General features: G+C 57.0%; 5 protein-coding genes across 5 annotated transcripts; 1 reads left to right on the top strand and 4 right to left on the bottom strand.

The window, feature by feature from the left end:
• On the bottom strand, positions 1–4,000 carry CDEST_05555 (Putative ribosomal protein uS5 domain 2-type superfamily). The gene is made up of 4 exons (XM_062921714.1): positions 3,198–4,000; positions 1,045–3,125; positions 782–951; positions 1–573 (listed from the first exon to the last, which is right to left on the bottom strand). The coding sequence occupies exons 1-4, from the start codon at positions 3,664–3,666 to the stop codon at positions 486–488; spliced, it is 2,808 nt and encodes a 935-aa protein (XP_062777765.1). The 5' UTR covers positions 3,667–4,000; the 3' UTR covers positions 1–485.
• Positions 4,001–4,594: 594 nt separating this feature from the next.
• CDEST_05554 (Putative replication protein A) lies at positions 4,595–6,081 on the top strand. Its single transcript, XM_062921713.1, has 3 exons — positions 4,595–4,755; positions 4,821–5,035; positions 5,136–6,081. The coding sequence occupies exons 1-3, from the start codon at positions 4,752–4,754 to the stop codon at positions 5,754–5,756; spliced, it is 840 nt and encodes a 279-aa protein (XP_062777764.1). The 5' UTR covers positions 4,595–4,751; the 3' UTR covers positions 5,757–6,081.
• Position 6,082: 1 nt separating this feature from the next.
• Positions 6,083–8,281, bottom strand: CDEST_05553 (Putative GNAT domain, acyl-CoA N-acyltransferase). Its single transcript, XM_062921712.1, has 4 exons — positions 7,721–8,281; positions 7,241–7,647; positions 6,854–7,106; positions 6,083–6,683 (listed from the first exon to the last, which is right to left on the bottom strand). Exons 2-4 carry the CDS (start codon positions 7,543–7,545, stop codon positions 6,417–6,419), a joined length of 825 nt encoding a protein of 274 aa, XP_062777763.1. The 5' UTR covers positions 7,546–7,647; positions 7,721–8,281; the 3' UTR covers positions 6,083–6,416.
• Positions 8,282–10,414: 2,133 nt separating this feature from the next.
• Positions 10,415–11,941, bottom strand: CDEST_05552 (Putative NUDIX hydrolase domain, isopentenyl-diphosphate delta-isomerase, type 1). The gene is made up of 4 exons (XM_062921711.1): positions 11,693–11,941; positions 11,350–11,577; positions 10,921–11,262; positions 10,415–10,847 (listed from the first exon to the last, which is right to left on the bottom strand). Exons 2-4 carry the CDS (start codon positions 11,546–11,548, stop codon positions 10,615–10,617), a joined length of 774 nt encoding a protein of 257 aa, XP_062777762.1. The 5' UTR covers positions 11,549–11,577; positions 11,693–11,941; the 3' UTR covers positions 10,415–10,614.
• A 64-nt stretch (positions 11,942–12,005) lies between these two features.
• Positions 12,006–15,626, bottom strand: CDEST_05551 (Putative multi antimicrobial extrusion protein). The gene is made up of 3 exons (XM_062921710.1): positions 13,402–15,626; positions 13,013–13,341; positions 12,006–12,868 (listed from the first exon to the last, which is right to left on the bottom strand). Exons 1-3 carry the CDS (start codon positions 14,932–14,934, stop codon positions 12,781–12,783), a joined length of 1,950 nt encoding a protein of 649 aa, XP_062777761.1. The 5' UTR covers positions 14,935–15,626; the 3' UTR covers positions 12,006–12,780.
• Between the last annotated feature and the right edge of the window lie 378 nt (positions 15,627–16,004).

The raw sequence follows: 16,004 nt of genomic DNA, 5'->3' as shown, positions 1-16,004 counted from the left end.
GGCTGGCCAGGCATGTGGGAGGGCGGTTTCCTGTCCGACTCTTCAAGCTCAGAGTATGGCGAGAGCAGTGAGTCGCCTATTTGCATGAAACCTGCTTCACCACAACGTGACGAGCGGCAAAATGTCTCAAAAGCAGCAGTGGTATGGAAGTTACGTCGGTGGTTTGAAGATACATGAATACAGATAGACGTAAATACATACTTTGCACGCAGAAATGCATCCCGAAACACTGCCTTGAACGCCCGTCTCGCGCACCCGAGACATATTTGAAAACGCCGTACCAACCGAGGCTTTGATCGCCACATAACCTCGACCCTATTTCGTTACTTGCATTGTCGTTGTGAGAAGCTGTTGCCCCGGCTTCGTGGTGTCAATAAATGAATGACTGGGCTGAGTAGAGTAGTTAATACAATGGGAGCAAGTGGCTCACTGATGCGCCTGCCTGCTTCCGAGGGCTGCGCATCACGAGGACCATTTTACGCGGTTTACAGCCGACTCTCAATGGGCGGGAAGGGCTCCGCGCCGGGCCACTGGGAATCGGGCCAGACGAGCCGGATGGCCTCCCAGACATGACTGAGGTAGGGCAAACGTCAGTGACACGGTACATGACAAGGAAGGGGTTCCAGGGTCGGGGGCTCAGCAACAGTTGTGTGGTCGCACGACATCGGGGGCACGACGCCAAGAAAACAAAGGGGAAAAGCAAGAAGGGAATACACGATCTCATGTAGCGAGGGAAATATAGCGACTCGAGGCGAGGGGGTGCCTGGGCGTTTAGACTTACTTGACGTGAAGGATCTCCAGGCCGTCCTTGACCTCCTGGGGGAGATCTTTTACATCCTTCCGATTCTGCGCAGGCAGAAGAACCGTCTTGACGCCCGCTCGGAGGGCGCCGATGAGCTTCTCCTTGATGCCTCCAACGGCAGTTACACGGCCCCGCAAAGAGATTTCACCCTGTGCCACAACATGTCGTGTCAGCGTACCGGGTTTTTTTTTTATGGACCAATCATCTCATCATCGAAGAAAAGGGAAAGGGTGTGTGCTTACCGTCATGGCCATCGTGGGAGGGACTGGTTTGCCGGAAAACAAGGAAATAAGGGCAATCGCCTGTGCCATCCCGCTGCTGGGGCCGTCCTTGGGAATCGAACCCGAGGGGCAATGGACGTGGATGCTGCGCTCCTTCATGATGTTGGCGGCCGGCTCCGATGTCAGGCCCAGCTCGTACGCGTGGGCCTTGACCCACGACAGAGCGACCTCGACGCTCTCCTTGAGGACGTCTCCCAGCTTGCCAGTAAGCTGCACGCTGCCATTTCCAGGCATGTCGGCAACCTCGATGAACAGGATACTGCCGTTACCGCCCGAGCTGTACGCCACCAGACCCGTCACGATGCCTGGTTTGCTCGTTTTCTCGGCAATTTCTTCCTCGAACTTTTCTATGCCCAGGATTTCCTCAATGTCGTCGACCGTCAGTTGCGGCCTGTATGTCTCGAGCTGCCCCCCATCCTTGGCTTCGGCGAACTCGACGGCCTTGGCACGACAGACAGAGCCAATCTCGCGCTCAAGGTTGCGAACCCCTGATTCACGAGTGTATGACTCAATAATCTTGGAGACGACATCCTTGTCAAAGTTGACTTGGTCCTCCGAGAGCCCGTTGACCCGGATCTGCTTGGGCACAAGGTGTTGCATGGCGATGTGGCGTTTCTCGAGCGTCGTGTAGCCCGGCAGATAGATTGTCTCCATCCTGTCGAGGAGCGGCGCAGGAATGGTGTCGAGGCTGTTGGCGGTGGCGATGAACAAGACCTTGCTTAGGTCAACGGGCAAACCGACGTAGTGGTCCGTGAACGAGTTGTTCTGCTCAGGATCCAGGACCTCAAGCATGGCTGCGGATGGGTCCCCCTGGTGGTTGGACATGCCCAACTTGTCTATCTCGTCGAGGAGGAACACAGGGTTCGCCACGCCGACCTTTCTCAAGCCCTGAACAATTAGACCGGGCATGGCTGCCACGTAGGTCCGTCGATGACCGCGAATCTCGGCTTCATCTCTGACACCGCCAAGCGAGATACGGTGGAACTTCCGGCCCAGGGCCGTGGCGACAGACCTGGCCAGACTTGTCTTGCCTACACCAGGAGGGCCAGCCAACAGCATGATGGGGGACCTGTCGACCATTCGCTTTGATCGGAGCACGTCGATCTTGGTGTTGGCTAGCTTCGTGCGCTCCTCCAAGTCAGCATCAGCGGCCTCCTTCTTCTGGGACTCCTCCTCCGTCTCGGACTTGGGAGGGACTGCCTCCTGCTCTGCCTTCTTGATCTGCTCGTCAACATTGTCATTGATGGACTGCTTGAGCCGGAGCACGGCCAGATACTCGATCAGGCGCTTCTTGACCTTGTCCAGGCCGTAGTGGTCCTCGTCCAGCTGCTTTCGGGCTCTGGCAAGTGTGTCGGGCCCCAGTCTGTCGTCTGTGGTCGCAGACCAAGGAATCTCAGCCAGCACGTCCAGCCATGTTCGAGTGACCTGGTATTCTTGGTTGCCAGGCATCATTTTCTTAAGCCTTCGCAGCTCCCTGTCGGCCATTTTGGCCGCGTCAGGGGGGAGCCCGGCCTTGTCCAGCTTCTTCTTGAGCTCTTCAAGCTCATTGGGCTCCTGTTCGTCGTCCTGGTTCGGGCCTATGACGCCGTTGGGGCCGGGAGGAAACATGGTGTTGGGCGGTACCGCAGCGCCGTTGGAACCGACGCGACGTGAAGCCTTGTCGTTGATCTTGTCGAGGAATTGCACGGGTACACTGGTGAATGTGGTGATCTTGAAGTTGTTCTTGATGCCGCTAACCTGACGGTCCAGCAGCTCAATGACCTTGGACAGGCGGACTTTGACGTCGAGGGCGGCCAGAACCTCCAGCTTCTCCTCATACGAGGCCTCGACGATATTGGCCATGAAATCGGCAAGTTGACCGGCTTCCTTTAGCTCCTTCTTATTGATGAACATTTCGAGCCTCCGAGTCAACAGGGGCGACAGGCCGCCGGGGCTATCTGGGCTTCTGGGAAGGAGTGCGGATATGCGAAGGATCGTTACGAGTTCTCTCGACCTCAGCTTGAGGAGGGAGAATAGTTCCTGCATCTGGGCGTCCGTGGCGACTGAGAGTGATAGGTCAGCAAACTGGTGCTATCGCCAATGGGGGGGGGGGGGGAATAGAGCTGTATGCTAACCTTCGTCGTGGAAGTACTTGACCTTGGCTTCGAAGTGCGGCCTCTCCTGGGTGACCTTCTCTACACGGACTCTCGCAATACCCTCTACACGCAAAGCGAACTCGGCTGTGCCCCTCCCCTCGATGCCGGTGATACGGGCGGCGACACCGTAGTTGAAGAGGTCAGACTTGCGGGCGGTTCCAGGGTCGACCTCCTTGATGAGAGACTCGTCCATCTGGTCGGCATCTTGAATGAGGAGTTGGCCATTGGGGCCGACAAAGGGGGAGGAAACGGGGACGCAAGCGATGGGGATGGCGTCGATGCGCTCGTTCGGGGCGGCGGAGGCGGCGCGGGTGTACACGTTGGCGAGGAGAGCGGGGATGTCGGGGCGGGCGGCGGTGACGGGGATGCGGTGTGCAACGCCCGGCAGAAGGATGGTGCCACGGGCGAGGGGGATGACGGGGAGGATGGTTGTTTGAGATCGCGCCATGTAGAATTCGGTTCGAAGGCGTGTCGCGTGATGCGGGCTGCTGCTCGGATTTACGTGCGCCTCGGGTGTGGTGACGATAAGACGGATGGCGGTGGAGTTTGGCGACGGGCGGGTGTCGATGTGGACGTGGTCGCGGAATCTACGGGAGAAGGACGACAGAAGGAAATACTGGCTAAACAGAGCAAAGCGGATGGGCGTATGATGCAGAGGTGGTCGCAGTGGCTGGTGGTGGAAGAGCAAAAGGTGTGGTTCTGGTTCGGAGGATGGGATGGGATGGGATGGGACGGAATGAATGGTTGATGTCAATGTCAGAAGCAACGGGCATGCCCAACGAGCGTCTCGACCTTCAAGTCCCCGAGGAGCATCTCCAGACGGTGCAGTCCAGCGGTCCAGTCACCGTCAAAGCCGGGGTGGGGGACCTGGGGCCCTGGGGTGGGTGCTCTGTTGGTGCGGGAGCCTCCGCAATGCAGCCGAGGCTAATCGGCGCAGTGACAAACAACCACTATGGACAGAATCTCATGGAATTGCAAGGCAGCCGTCAGTCTACCATGTGTGCTACATCTTGCCACAAGAACTAGGAATAGGAATGGATTTGGTCGTACACAGCAGGTCTACTTGACATTCCGTGAATCAATGGCCCACAGACCGAAGTTGATGCATGGAAATCATGTCAGGGTCTATACTGCGAACTGCGAGATGAACTACAGCGTTCTCATCAGACTCGGCTCTGCAAGTAGACTAATATATACAGTATGAATATCAGACCGGAGTCCGATAACCGGATCCCCTGCACAGACCACGACCACAGACCACACTGCTTATGTAACTTGTGGCCCCAGCCTTTCATCCAGCCATTTCGTTCATTGCCTGAACGCGGGGCAGCCGGCAGTAAGCATTCCAAAGAGGACAGGCGTGCACATCAATTAAACTCCTCGTCGCGTCTCCAGGGAAAAAGACGCGTCCCATCATCACCACCACCAACACCCGCCACCACCATCTCACTCTACCAACAACTCGCCCTCACACCTCACGACCCCTCGACAACCGACATCCGCTTGATCCCTCAATACAAACACACGTAGACAATGAGTAGGTTTTTCTTTTGCATCTGTGACCTGAGCAATCGTTCAAAACTAACCGCGACCACGCGACAGCTTCATACGGCGGCTTCACGAAAACGCCCTATGGCGCCCAGGGAGGCGACGATGCCGGCGGCTTCGTCTACGGTGGCTCTCAGCAGGGTAGCCAGGGCGGCGGCAAGGCCTACAGCGAGGAGTCCCTCCGCCCCGTCACCATCAAGCAGATCATCGACGCCGACGAGGCCTACCCGGGTGCCGATTTCAAGATTGACGGCGCTACCGTCACACAAGTCAGTCCCCCACATCACAAACCCAACTCCTCCTCATCTTGATTTACACAAACTCGGCGGCGCAACATCCAGCTGACCCCTCGACTCTCCCCGCCCGCAGGTAACTTTTGTAGCCCAGATCCGTCAAATCTCGCCGCAGCCGACAAACATTACCCTCAAGCTCGACGACGGCACCGGCCTCATCGAGGTCAAGAAGTGGGTCGACACAGACAAGAAGGACGACGCCGACGCCAACCTCGAGGTTGAGGGCTACGTCCGCGTCTGGGGCCGCCTCAAGTCCTTCAACAACAAGCGCCACGTCGGCGCCCACTTCATCCGCCCCGTCACCGACTTCAACGAGGTCAACTACCACCTCCTGGAGGCCACCTACGTCCACCTCTACTTTTCCAAGGGCCCGGTCAATGGTGCTGGCGCCGGCGGCGCTGATGGCATGTTCGTTGACGGCGACGATTCATATGGCAGCGGCGCCGGTGCCGGTGCCGGTGCCGGCGGGAACTCCGGCCAGGCCGACAAGCTCAGAGGCTGCTCGGCCGCCGCGCAAAAAATTTTCAACTTCATCAACAACTCGCCCGGCGGCAACGAGGGCGTGAACATCAACCGGATCGTAAGCGGGACTGGCCTCAGTGCGCAGAGCGTGATAGCTGCTGCGGACGACCTGCTCGGCAATGGTCTGATTTATCCGACGGTCGACGACGAGACGTGGGCCATTTTGGATTACTAGACGATCCAGACGCACATGGGCGTTTCGAAGACAAGGGGGTGGCTGGTATACTATCATTCAGTCAAGATGATGGGAATGGATATACGCACGCAGGAAAGAATCCTTGCGTGCGGTTTCATCGACTTCGGGCCAAAAGAAAAGGATCAGCACAGGTGGTGTGCTGATGTATTTGTCACGACATGGGCGGGAAAATTAGGAGACAGGCGTAACAGCCCGTGATCCTATGAATATGAATGAAACGAGAGGATCGATCGGTATTCTAATGAATGGCTAGAGCTAGTCGCCGGATACAAGCAAAAACAACTGGAAGCAAGAAACTGCCCCTAGAAGAAAAACATGTTAAAAAATTTCATAACCATACGGCTAAACCCACCATCCCGTCGTCGCTGCGGTAGAGACGGTGGACCGAGCCCGCGCCTGGTGTTGAACCAGACCACGCCCCCGTCGGGGATCATGTTGAACTTATCGAGCTGTCGTCAGCAAGAAGACGCAGGCGCAAGCCGCCCGGGAGGGAGGAACGCATCAGACAAGGGACAATCCCCACGGTAGTAGAAAAAGAAGAAGAAGAAGACGAACGCGTCACCGAATTCCGCGCGCTACCAGAAAAAGAAACTGACCGTCAAACAGACGCCATTGGTAGGCGAGTGCCGCGACGACGGATCAAGCCCGCACCGTCTCCTTCATGACAGCGTTAATCTGCATCTTGATGTGGCTCGGGACGGCGGCCGAGTACATGTGGCCGCCGGTGCCGCCGCCTCCGCCCGCCTTGCGCGGGCACGGCTCGCGGACCATGATGAACAGGCTGACGGGGGCGTCGCCGCGCGTCAGTCGGATCTCGCGCTTGAACTCGAACCCGAACTTGCGGTAGTACGCGTTATTGGCGAGGGAGCTGGACTCGAGGTATACGGCACGGTTCTCCGCGTCGGCCTAATCGCGCGTGTCAGTCGGCGTTGGATGAAACCCTCAACGAGTTATCTCATGTGAATAGAACAGGGGGAAGCGAGAGAGACAGAGAGAGAGAGAGAACGACAACGCCCAGAGACAGCACCCAAGTTTTGAGGAGCCTGGACGGACGAAAAAGAAAGTCTTCGACGTACCCTCTCTATCATGTCGTTGAGCAGCTTCCGCGCGTACCCTTTGCCCCGGGCGTTGGGTTTGGTCCCTAGGTAGACCAGGTAGTAGCAGTCACCGTCCCGCTCGCCCATGACCTCGAGCTTGGTATCGTGCAACAGGGGCAACAGCTCGTCGTAGTAACGACGCCTGGCCTCCACGGTGAGCTGGAAGTAGAGACGCCACAAACCGCTGCGGAGGACGGTCCACCATCCGTCGGCGTCCTTTCCGGGAGGCATCCTACAAACAATCCGTCTGGTGTTAGCCCGGGTTCGTCATCTCTGTGGGGTGCTTGTCTGGGTGATACACTTATACGCCTCTAACGTGGACAGTTCATCAGGAAACAAGGGCATGGGAAAAAGGAAGAAACTCACCACAGAGCAACGGCGTCGTGGTCCGGGCCGATGGTGGTGACGGTGCCATTAATGCAGTGGGCGGCGGCGATGTAGACCATGATGTCGACGTGCAGCTTCCACTTGGACTCGGCCGACAGGTTCGCCATGTCATCGGCGTCGAGAAGATACTGGCTAAGATCATCAGCAGCAAAGGCATGGGCCAGCGAGAGGCCGGCCTCCTTGCACTCCGACATGCCAATGACACGCACGGTATCCTCCCACTTCGGGGGCACGAGGGAACGGCTGAGCTCAACAAGGGTGACGCTTTTGCTTACGTGCTCCATGACGGGCGGGCTTCCTCTTCCTCTTCTTCTTCTCCTTTCGCTTTTTTTTGTTTTTTGGGGGTTTTTATTTTTGCCGAAGGCCCCCGTCTCTGTTTCACGAATCTGGTTGAGCGAGTTAGCATCGGACATTGCCTCGGGTCCTGGGCCCATGTGCTGCAGGTGTGCGGCGACGTACTTAAATTCTGTATACTGTCGCCCGTATGTACTCTCGAGAGTTGTGTTCTCGAGACGGGCATAAATCTGGATGGGTGGCGCAGGCAATTGAGGCTTGTACGGAGGTCAACCGACATCAATAACGATTTCGACGGGTTAAGTCTTTGTGCTGGATTTGTTGGGCTCGGAGCGTAAGAGTTTGTCGTCAGCAAGGCGCGGGATCCAGCGACGACGTCTTCACGATGTGCGAGGAGCGGGATGCTTGGTTGATTGACGGGGGTTATTGTCAGGCAGAACGTCAGACGACGGTTATGAGACTGGGGAAGAAAGTTGAGGGATGGTATAAGTGGAGTCTGGAATTGATAGTAGTAGTCGAGACGATGAGTAGCAGTCTAGCAACGAAGCACAGCTGACGGCTGCGAGCTTGTCCAGAGATCTGCCCCCCGGTTCTTGGGGCCTTCGAGACGAGAGACTCTCGATGCAAAAAAAGGACTTTTATCCTTATTCTTGCCTTGGTAGGAAGCCAAACAGTTTGCGTGTGTGTTGGTGAGAACCTATCCAAAGTGTGTGACGATGAGACGAGGAGAGGAGAGGAGCGGGAAAGGGAAACGAACGGCGGGAAGGGGGCGGAGAGGAGACGGGGGTTATGTAGCCTGGTAAGCGTCACTGGACGTACAGGGGACAGTAGTGTAGACAGTGGGCGAGAGGGAGGGTGAGACAGGTAGCTGGGACGATGGGGAGGGTGGAGGTCGTGGAGAGACAAGAAGTTCCGGCGAAGGATGAGCTGCAGATGGATAGCTTGAGAAGCCGTGGCAACAATGGAGAGTGGGATGTGTCGAGAGGTGCTACAGAACCAACCAGTCACGGGATGGTGGTTCAGTGTTCAGTTGCACGATTCTATCCCAACCGGAGTGAGCTGGCGGCAATGGGATAGGCCTCTTGTCCCATGATTGACGGATCATGAGAAGCGACGAGAACGGCAAGTTGACTATCGATTGGAGAGAGAGAGAGAGGGAGAGAGAGCAAGTGGCTTGCACCGATAGTATGCGGGCAATCTTGCCTTTGATGCGCGCCTTGGCTCTACCTCAACACTAGCCAGAACCATGCTCGGAGATCCACAGACTATCGAGATATGCCGTAACGAAAGAGGCACGAGGACAGCGGCGTGTAAGCTGATGAGGGGCCGGGCTTGGTGTGCGCGGGTACGCAGGGCCCAACCAACGTTCGTTCGCCTCCCCAAGTGCCGTTGTTGGTGCATTCAAGCAGCGCCAGCAGGGTGGCCAGGCCGGCTGTTGAGGACTGCGAGTGCCGCACGATGCATCCTGGCTTGTTGGTGACGGGAGGATGAGGTGGAGCAACGAGCGGACTGCCGGTATGTGCGGGGAAAGACAGGCCGGTCAAGCCCTGTGTGTGGGTGGTTTGGGAAGCCTGTATTAGTACCTGTATCTTGGGATCGACCATCACATATCTCCCAGACTGACCAATCGCAGCGGTTGGACTTGCCAACAACGGCATAGTTCGCCTTCGAAACCTGTGGCCAAGATGTCCACCTTGCTCCTATCGTGGAGGACCAACCTGCCAGCTCCGTCTTGGGGCAGTGGGGCCACGGCGCACTTCCGGGCGTCGATGTCCGGGGGTACCGCACCGTGCGGCGTGCGGCCGCTCCGTTACTCGCGTCCACCCCAACCCCAGCTTAGCAGGGAGCCGGCTGAGCTTGTTTTCAATCCAGATATGTCCCAACGAGGCCTCCTCACAACATGTTGTGCAGGCGTTGTAAACGTGGGCCGTTGGCACTTTGGAGGCTGGCTTTGTTGGTTCGGCGTCTCATGGGGAATCGGCCAGGAATGTTCGTCGAGATAAGGGGAGGGTTTCAAGACCAACAGACTACAGCGTGGTGTGATAAGCCAAGCACGCATAGCATCGCATTCTTCGTACGTGGGGTGCATATGCAGTATTGTGTCACCTCGCCTCTTCGGATTGTTGTGCCACCCGTGGGTAGCAGATCGATCTTGTCTCACTCCCCCCCCCCAAATCCATAGTGTGCAGTCATATTGTGCCATTGAGGGCTGGTTTCAGTTGAAGATCGAACTGGGCTTGACGATTACAAGCCTCCTGTTATCTCACACATGCGTTTAATCAGCAATACTCCCTACGAAGTCTTTATTCATCTTTCCAACAAGTCGTGCCTAGTGATATCAGCAACTCACAGATAGATAGAGAGCATTTCATGTCGAAAAAATAGCGAGACAGAACCGAGGTGCAAGCTTGATAGTATATAACTCGACTCGCCGAGCCTGCTGGAGGAATTATTAGACACAGTTGAGTAGGGGCTTTAATTTCCAGTTTATTTATTTAGATACCTCATTCTGATCGTTGCATGGTAACTTGCTTTGAGATGAGCTTCCCAGAGTCTCGGCAGTATCTGACGGCATTTCGGTGGATTTTTCCTCCCCGAAGACTTACTGCATATTGGCCCGTTTATCCTCCGGTCCCCAGCAACATGTCCCAGAAACATCTCCACGTTGCGCCTGTGACACTAAACCCCTCGATAACCGAACCGGCACCTCCATGGTATATACTTAAAAATAATATGTTGAGGGTTACACAGACTGTCTTAATCAATGTGGCCGAAGGCCGGTGCCCCAAATTGTATTTATGCGAAACCTAGTAAACCTAGTAAAAAAGTAAAAAAAAAATCAAAAAGGTAAAAAGAATTGTGAGAGAGGTGGATATCTCAGTGTAAAAATTCCAGAGAAAAAGGCTGGCGCGGATCAACACCAAAAATGCTACCACTTTTTTTCCCGCCGCATGGCAGTAAACCCCCACGTCCTATGTTCTCCGGCCGGCGTCTCTACGTCCCGGGACCAGCAGCAAACCTTGCCGCAATCCCAGACTGGCACACTATTTACTATCCGCTCACATGCGGCGGATCTCCTGTTCGTTGGCGTACTTGTCCAGACCGCTGTCAAGGCTCTGCCACCACTCAAATAGCATGGACTCGCAAATAAGCTTGAACCAGGGGGTGAACTTGAGGTTGGGGTCCTGGAACAACTTCTTCAACTCATCGGCGCTGACGTACTGGGTCGCCTGGACCTCGTTCTTGTTGATGTCGAGGTCGACCTTGGCCTTGATGAAGAGGATGTAGTCGACTGTTTCGTGTTAGCATAACCGCTCTCCAGTTGGACCTCCCGTTCGTGTTCGGCTGACGCGTGGGTGACATACTCTCGTGCTCTCCCCACTTGCCATCAGACGGAGCCTTGTAGTGAATCCTCGTCAGGAAATGGAAATCCTCAAAGGGGACCTGGGCCGGGTTGATGCCCAGCTCGTGCTCGAGCTTCCTCTGGGCGGCGCGCTTCACGCCGGCGACCGAGTCCTCGAGGTTCGAGCCCGTCTCACCGGGGATGCCCAGCGGGTGGGAGCAGCAGGTGTTGGTCCACATGTCGGGGAAGGTGATCTTCTCCGATGCGCGCTGCTGGAGGAGGAGGCGATTGTCGGCCGGGTCAAAGAGGAAGACGGAGAAGGCGCGATGGAGGAGGCCCTTGTCGATGTTGGTCATGAGGTGGCCTGCGTCCGGACTCTTGTCAGCTGGCTGTCTGCGTGCCGAACTCTCTTATGAAAGGAAAGGGGCGGGGGAAGAGAGAGGAGACGCACAAGCTTTCTTGCTGGCGTTGCCAATGGGCTTGTCGTTCTCGTCCAGCACAATGCAGACCTCGTCCATAAGACGGATCTGCTCGGCATCGTGGCCGGAAAGAGCCTCGGTGCTAGTGTCGATATCGGGGAAGAGGCGGAGGATGGACTCGGCGGTGATGGCCTCATTTTGCGCCGTGGTCGTTGTGGTAGTGGTGGCCATGGTAGGTGTTTCGGCTGCCTCTTCCTATACTGTCGCGCGTCAACCTCAGAATCGAATACACAGTCCCCAATGATCCAATATTGCTGTGTTCAGGAGAACAGAGGCGCGCGCGCAATGGCATGGGCATGGGAGGGGGTTATCTACCGTTACTATATGGGCGGATGGGTTAGTTAGGTGTACGTAATGCCACACGACCTTCACAGATAACCGATCGGAGCTTCTCCCGTCCGAAAAACAGTGAAAATGGAAATTCAAGTGAGAAAGTGCGAGAGAGTGCGAGACGCGCAAGGAGAGACGTTAGGTCTTCTGCGTTCTGTTAGGTACAGTAAGCCAACGTGGGATGTCGTCTGGTCTGGGCGGTGGCCGGGCGAGGAGCAAAAAAGGCGCCGAAAATGAGGGGTCCCCCGAGCTCGAGGAGAAAGTATGAAATGGTGCCCCTCACCCTTCTCACCGTTGCAGGCTTGCAGGGCAGGTGTGCATGGGTGCAGGGGGCCAGTGAGCCAATAGTATTACTGGGAAGTGTGTACCTAGGGACCTACTTTTCACTATTTCGGTTGTTTGTCACTGTTGCGGTTGCCCCCCAATCTCCCGTTCCCCTGCAGCACCAAGCTTCCTTTCTTTCTGCTGAGTGCTCACTCTCACCACACCCTCTATCACGCTCATCCACCCACTCATGAGCGACGAAAGACTGCAGTAGTGAGGGAGTCGAATGCACCCGCTCCGATTGGAGTCGAGCCCCAGAAACTCCGTTCCGTGTGTGTGTGGGTGCCGCCCTTCTATCATAGACGGACGTCCGTCACCGAAAGCTGGGCGAACATTTCACTCCCACAACGTTACAGGACAACATCCATCATGTGTCAATGGCATGTGATATGGTTGGTTGCCATTCCTGGGACACGGGAGCGAAAACGGCTTCCGAACATGCGACGGCTGAGCCGCGTTGTATGTCGTGGATCGCCCTGCTTGCTTGCTTGCTTTCTCTCCCCTCTTCCGCTCCTTCCATGTTGTTCATGCTTTCCCGCTGCGTTTGGTTGCTCAGTATTACCGCTAGAGAAAAATGGAACAAGAAAAACCATGCTACAGACGCTTCTAAGATTCAACATATGATGCCGTTTGGTGTGTAAATAGACGCAAACACTCGCAATGAGCTCCTGCTGCTGCTCTCGACACGCACGAGCGCATGCTCTCATGAGGCTTTTGACATCCGACCGTACATCGTACCGCGAGATGTTTCACTCTGCCTGGTTCCTCGCGTGTGCCTCTCTCGCCGCCTTGTGCCAGTCGGTAAAGTACACAAACGAATACTCAATAGTCGCGACCCTGTAACAAAAGAAAAGAAACCGCTCAGTCAGCCAAGCTTCTCACGTGGTGTATGTTTTTTGCCTTGTCCCCTCCCTCTCTCTCTCTCGTCCCATCTTCGGGAGGTCTGGGAAGCACCGTTTCAAAATGCAGGAGAACACTTACAACGCAAGCCCGACCGTGACGCCCAGCCACAGTCCCTTGAGCTTCCACCCGAGACCAAACGCCGTCCCGAACGACAAGGGAATCGCGATCAAGTAGTACACAGTGATGTTGGCGTACCCGCCAATCGACGGTCGCCCGATGCCACGCAGCAGCCCGTGGGCTCCCGCGCTAAGGCCGTCAAACACCTGCATCATGGCGCACAGCGGGAGTACGTCGGCCACGATGGCGATGACCTCCTCGTCGTCGGTGAACAGCCGCGGTAGATGGAACCGCAAGCTGCCAAACATAATGACATTGAAGATGCCCACTATTAACGCTGCGGCGAACGCCTATAGGACCGGTTAGGGCGGCATCATGTGGAGGGTAGGGAAACAAGGGGTAGCACTTACCACTACGCCGGTGGTCTTGGCCGCATCCACAAGCCCGGCCCCAATGAGGTTGGCGATGCGCGTCGACGCGGCAATGCTCACGGGGAATGGGATCTGGTAGGTGATGGCGCAGAGCGTGACGACGACGCTCTGTGCAGCGAGGTATGACGGCCCAAAGTGGCTCGAGAACAGCGTCAGCACCTCAAAGGCCATGTACTCGGCCTCGATCATGATCATGCCGGGCAGCGCCAAGCGAAGCATCGGGCCCCAGTTGGCGAGCGCCCGCTTGCTGAAACCGCCCCAGCACTGGTACCCGTCGACGAAGCGCACGTAGAGAAACAGCAGCAGCGGGAGGAGGTTCTGGGTGCAGACGACGGCGGTGGGGGCGCCGACGAAGCCCCATCCCAGCTTCCAGACGAAGAGCCAGTTCAAAAAGATGTTGACGGGCGCGGCGATCAGCAGCACCCACGTCGTCGCCTGGAACAGACCCTGCGCCTGCACGAAGCGCTTGCCGGCCTCGAAGCAGACAAAGGCCGGCCCGCCGAGGATCATGACGCGCAGGTACTGTCCCGCCAGCCGCGCCGACTCGGGCTCCGGGATGATGAGGCTCAGTACCGACTCGCCAAAGAACCACAGCACGGCGAGCGGCACGAAGCACATGAGCAAGAAGTACGTCATGCGCTGCATCTGCAGCCCGACGAGATGACGGTGGCCCGAGCCGTACGCCTGCGCGCAGAGGGTGTCGAGGCTCGTTGCGAGGCCCTGGAATGGCGCGTAGACGGTGATGGTAGCCGTCATGGTGGACAGGCTCACGGCGCCGAGCTCCATGGTGCCGATGCGGCCAACGGCGAAGATGGCGACGACGTTGACCGAATACTGCAGCATGAAGGTGACGATGAGCGGGCTTGCATACTGCACAATGGTCTTGGCCTCCCGCTGCCAGGTAGTACGGAGCTGACCCGCCGCAACCGCCGCCTCCCACTGTTCGTTAAGGTGCTCGTGACCTTCTTCGGCGTCGGGCGCCGGGGCGGCGCCAGACAACAAAGGAGTGGACTCGGTAGGTCGGCGGATGACGATCTGCGGTGTCTCTTCGTCGTGAGGCTCGAGAGGGACCTTTGTGCTGAACAAACGTCTGTAGGCACGGCGATAGAAGGGTTCGCTGTCCGTCCGAGGTGTCTTGGGCGGCAGGATATGGTTGTCCCGGAGAAGACTCCTCTCGGCGTCGCGCGACTGCTTCTTCTCGACTCTGGTGAGGGCGGCGGGCGGCTCTTCGACGGCGTACGTCTGCGGATTCATAACGGGCCGAGAGGTGCCAAAGGCGACACCGCTCGGGCGCCGGTAGAAGAGGGGGCCCTCTTCGGACTCGGACTCGGAGGCGGAGCCGATGGCGGCGTCGTCGTTCTCGTCGGGAATCTCGTCGTCTGAGCATTCGGCCAGATCGCTGGCCAAGATCTCCTGTGCCTGCGGCGTGCCCACGCGGAACGACGAGCTGAGTTGGGCGACAAAGTCGCGGCTTGAGGAAGCCTTGATTGGGATGCTGCGGTCGTCACCCATGGTGCCGGTGTGTGTTGCTGTTATGTAGGGCCGACCCGAACTCTCAATGTCGAAGTAGGGTACGTGAGAAGTAGGAAAGTCGAGTTACGCCCTCTCTCTTGGTTCACAAGAATAGTTGGCCAATCGAGCTCTGTTCCACTGCGCTGCTATCCGGGGATCGACGGCAATGGCGCAATCCTGCAGGTATCTATATCCGCTGGGTGTGACTATGTTTCGGCACTGCGTGTGTCACTCGGATCTGATGTGAGACGATCTCGGAACCAAAGAGTGAAGATCCAGCAACGACCGAGACCGGTGTGTTGTTGGCAGCCGACCCCTCTACAGGCGTGAGGACCTGGTTGCGCTCACCCCCAAACGCCACGCAAGTTATGGATTCGCGGCAGATCCGATAATCGTAGGGTCTTGTCGTATGATCCGCCCGGTTCCCCCTGTTCGACAACGGGTACCTGGACCAGAAAAGGAAAAGATAGGGGGAAGGGAAACTCGGCGAGGGAATAGATGGATAGGAGCGCAGATACTGTCCTCCCGAGGTAGAAAGCTGGGGAGCAAGACCGCCTATATTTGTAAAAGAACGGGGGGGGAAGATACGGAGCGGAGACGCGCGCCGCGCACCGGCGCATGGGAAACATAATGGAAAGAAAGGAGCTCCTTTCTTTCCAAGGGTCCTTCGCCTCGGCCATTCCTGGCTGGGTAGCTGGACTCGGGATTTTGAGAGGTGTCTGGACTCTGCTGTGCTGCTGCTGTACTGTAGGCATCTCGGCGTGCCAGGCCGGGCTTCCCTGAACCGCGGTCCGCAGCTTTGTGGCCCGCGGAACAGCTAGATTGGCCCAGTGGACCATCCAATATATTGCGCTATCCACTCCTCTGCAGGTCGTTCTTCTCCACAGCGCTCAACGCTCTCTTGCACTCACGATACCTACCTACCTGGGTACGAACACTGAGAAACATCTCAGTAGCCGAGGCGGTCCCTCCTGTAAACTACTTCCAAAGCGCAGCCAGTACTTACACGCCGACGCAGACGCAGACGCAGACGCAGGTGCCATGGCCGACCGCCAATCTGTTTGTGATTC

The sequence above is a fragment of the Colletotrichum destructivum genome, chromosome 3 (assembly GCF_034447905.1).
Source record: "Colletotrichum destructivum chromosome 3, complete sequence".
Taxonomy (NCBI): Eukaryota; Fungi; Ascomycota; class Sordariomycetes; order Glomerellales; family Glomerellaceae; genus Colletotrichum; species Colletotrichum destructivum.
This window is presented reverse-complemented; position numbering and strand designations above follow the sequence as displayed.

What these genes read in the sequence shown, in the direction of transcription:
- CDEST_05555 (XM_062921714.1), bottom strand. Translation starts at nt 3,666, where the DNA reads ATGGCGCGATCTCAAACAACCATCCTCCCCGTCATCCCCCTCGCCCGT. An exon ending in CAAGTACTTCCACGACGAAG is followed by an intron (nt 3,126 to 3,197) that starts GTTAGCATACAG and finishes TATCACTCTCAG; the next exon opens with TCGCCACGGACGCCCAGATG. An exon ending in CTGGAGATCCTTCACGTCAA is followed by an intron (nt 574 to 781) that starts GTAAGTCTAAAC and finishes GCCCTACCTCAG; the next exon opens with TCATGTCTGGGAGGCCATCC.
- CDEST_05554 (XM_062921713.1), top strand. An exon ending in ACGGCGCTACCGTCACACAA is followed by an intron (nt 5,036 to 5,135) that starts GTCAGTCCCCCA and finishes CCCCGCCCGCAG; the next exon opens with GTAACTTTTGTAGCCCAGAT.
- CDEST_05553 (XM_062921712.1), bottom strand. Translation starts at nt 7,545, where the DNA reads ATGGAGCACGTAAGCAAAAGCGTCACCCTTGTTGAGCTCAGCCGTTCC. An exon ending in CACGACGCCGTTGCTCTGTG is followed by an intron (nt 7,107 to 7,240) that starts GTGAGTTTCTTC and finishes GATTGTTTGTAG; the next exon opens with GATGCCTCCCGGAAAGGACG. An exon ending in TCAACGACATGATAGAGAGG is followed by an intron (nt 6,684 to 6,853) that starts GTACGTCGAAGA and finishes ACGCGCGATTAG; the next exon opens with GCCGACGCGGAGAACCGTGC.
- CDEST_05552 (XM_062921711.1), bottom strand. Translation starts at nt 11,548, where the DNA reads ATGGCCACCACTACCACAACGACCACGGCGCAAAATGAGGCCATCACC. An exon ending in CAACGCCAGCAAGAAAGCTT is followed by an intron (nt 11,263 to 11,349) that starts GTGCGTCTCCTC and finishes GTCCGGACGCAG; the next exon opens with GCCACCTCATGACCAACATC. An exon ending in CAAGTGGGGAGAGCACGAGA is followed by an intron (nt 10,848 to 10,920) that starts GTATGTCACCCA and finishes AACACGAAACAG; the next exon opens with TCGACTACATCCTCTTCATC.
- CDEST_05551 (XM_062921710.1), bottom strand. Translation starts at nt 14,934, where the DNA reads ATGGGTGACGACCGCAGCATCCCAATCAAGGCTTCCTCAAGCCGCGAC. An exon ending in CCAAGACCACCGGCGTAGTG is followed by an intron (nt 13,342 to 13,401) that starts GTAAGTGCTACC and finishes CCGGTCCTATAG; the next exon opens with GCGTTCGCCGCAGCGTTAAT. An exon ending in GTCACGGTCGGGCTTGCGTT is followed by an intron (nt 12,869 to 13,012) that starts GTAAGTGTTCTC and finishes CTTTTGTTACAG; the next exon opens with GGTCGCGACTATTGAGTATT.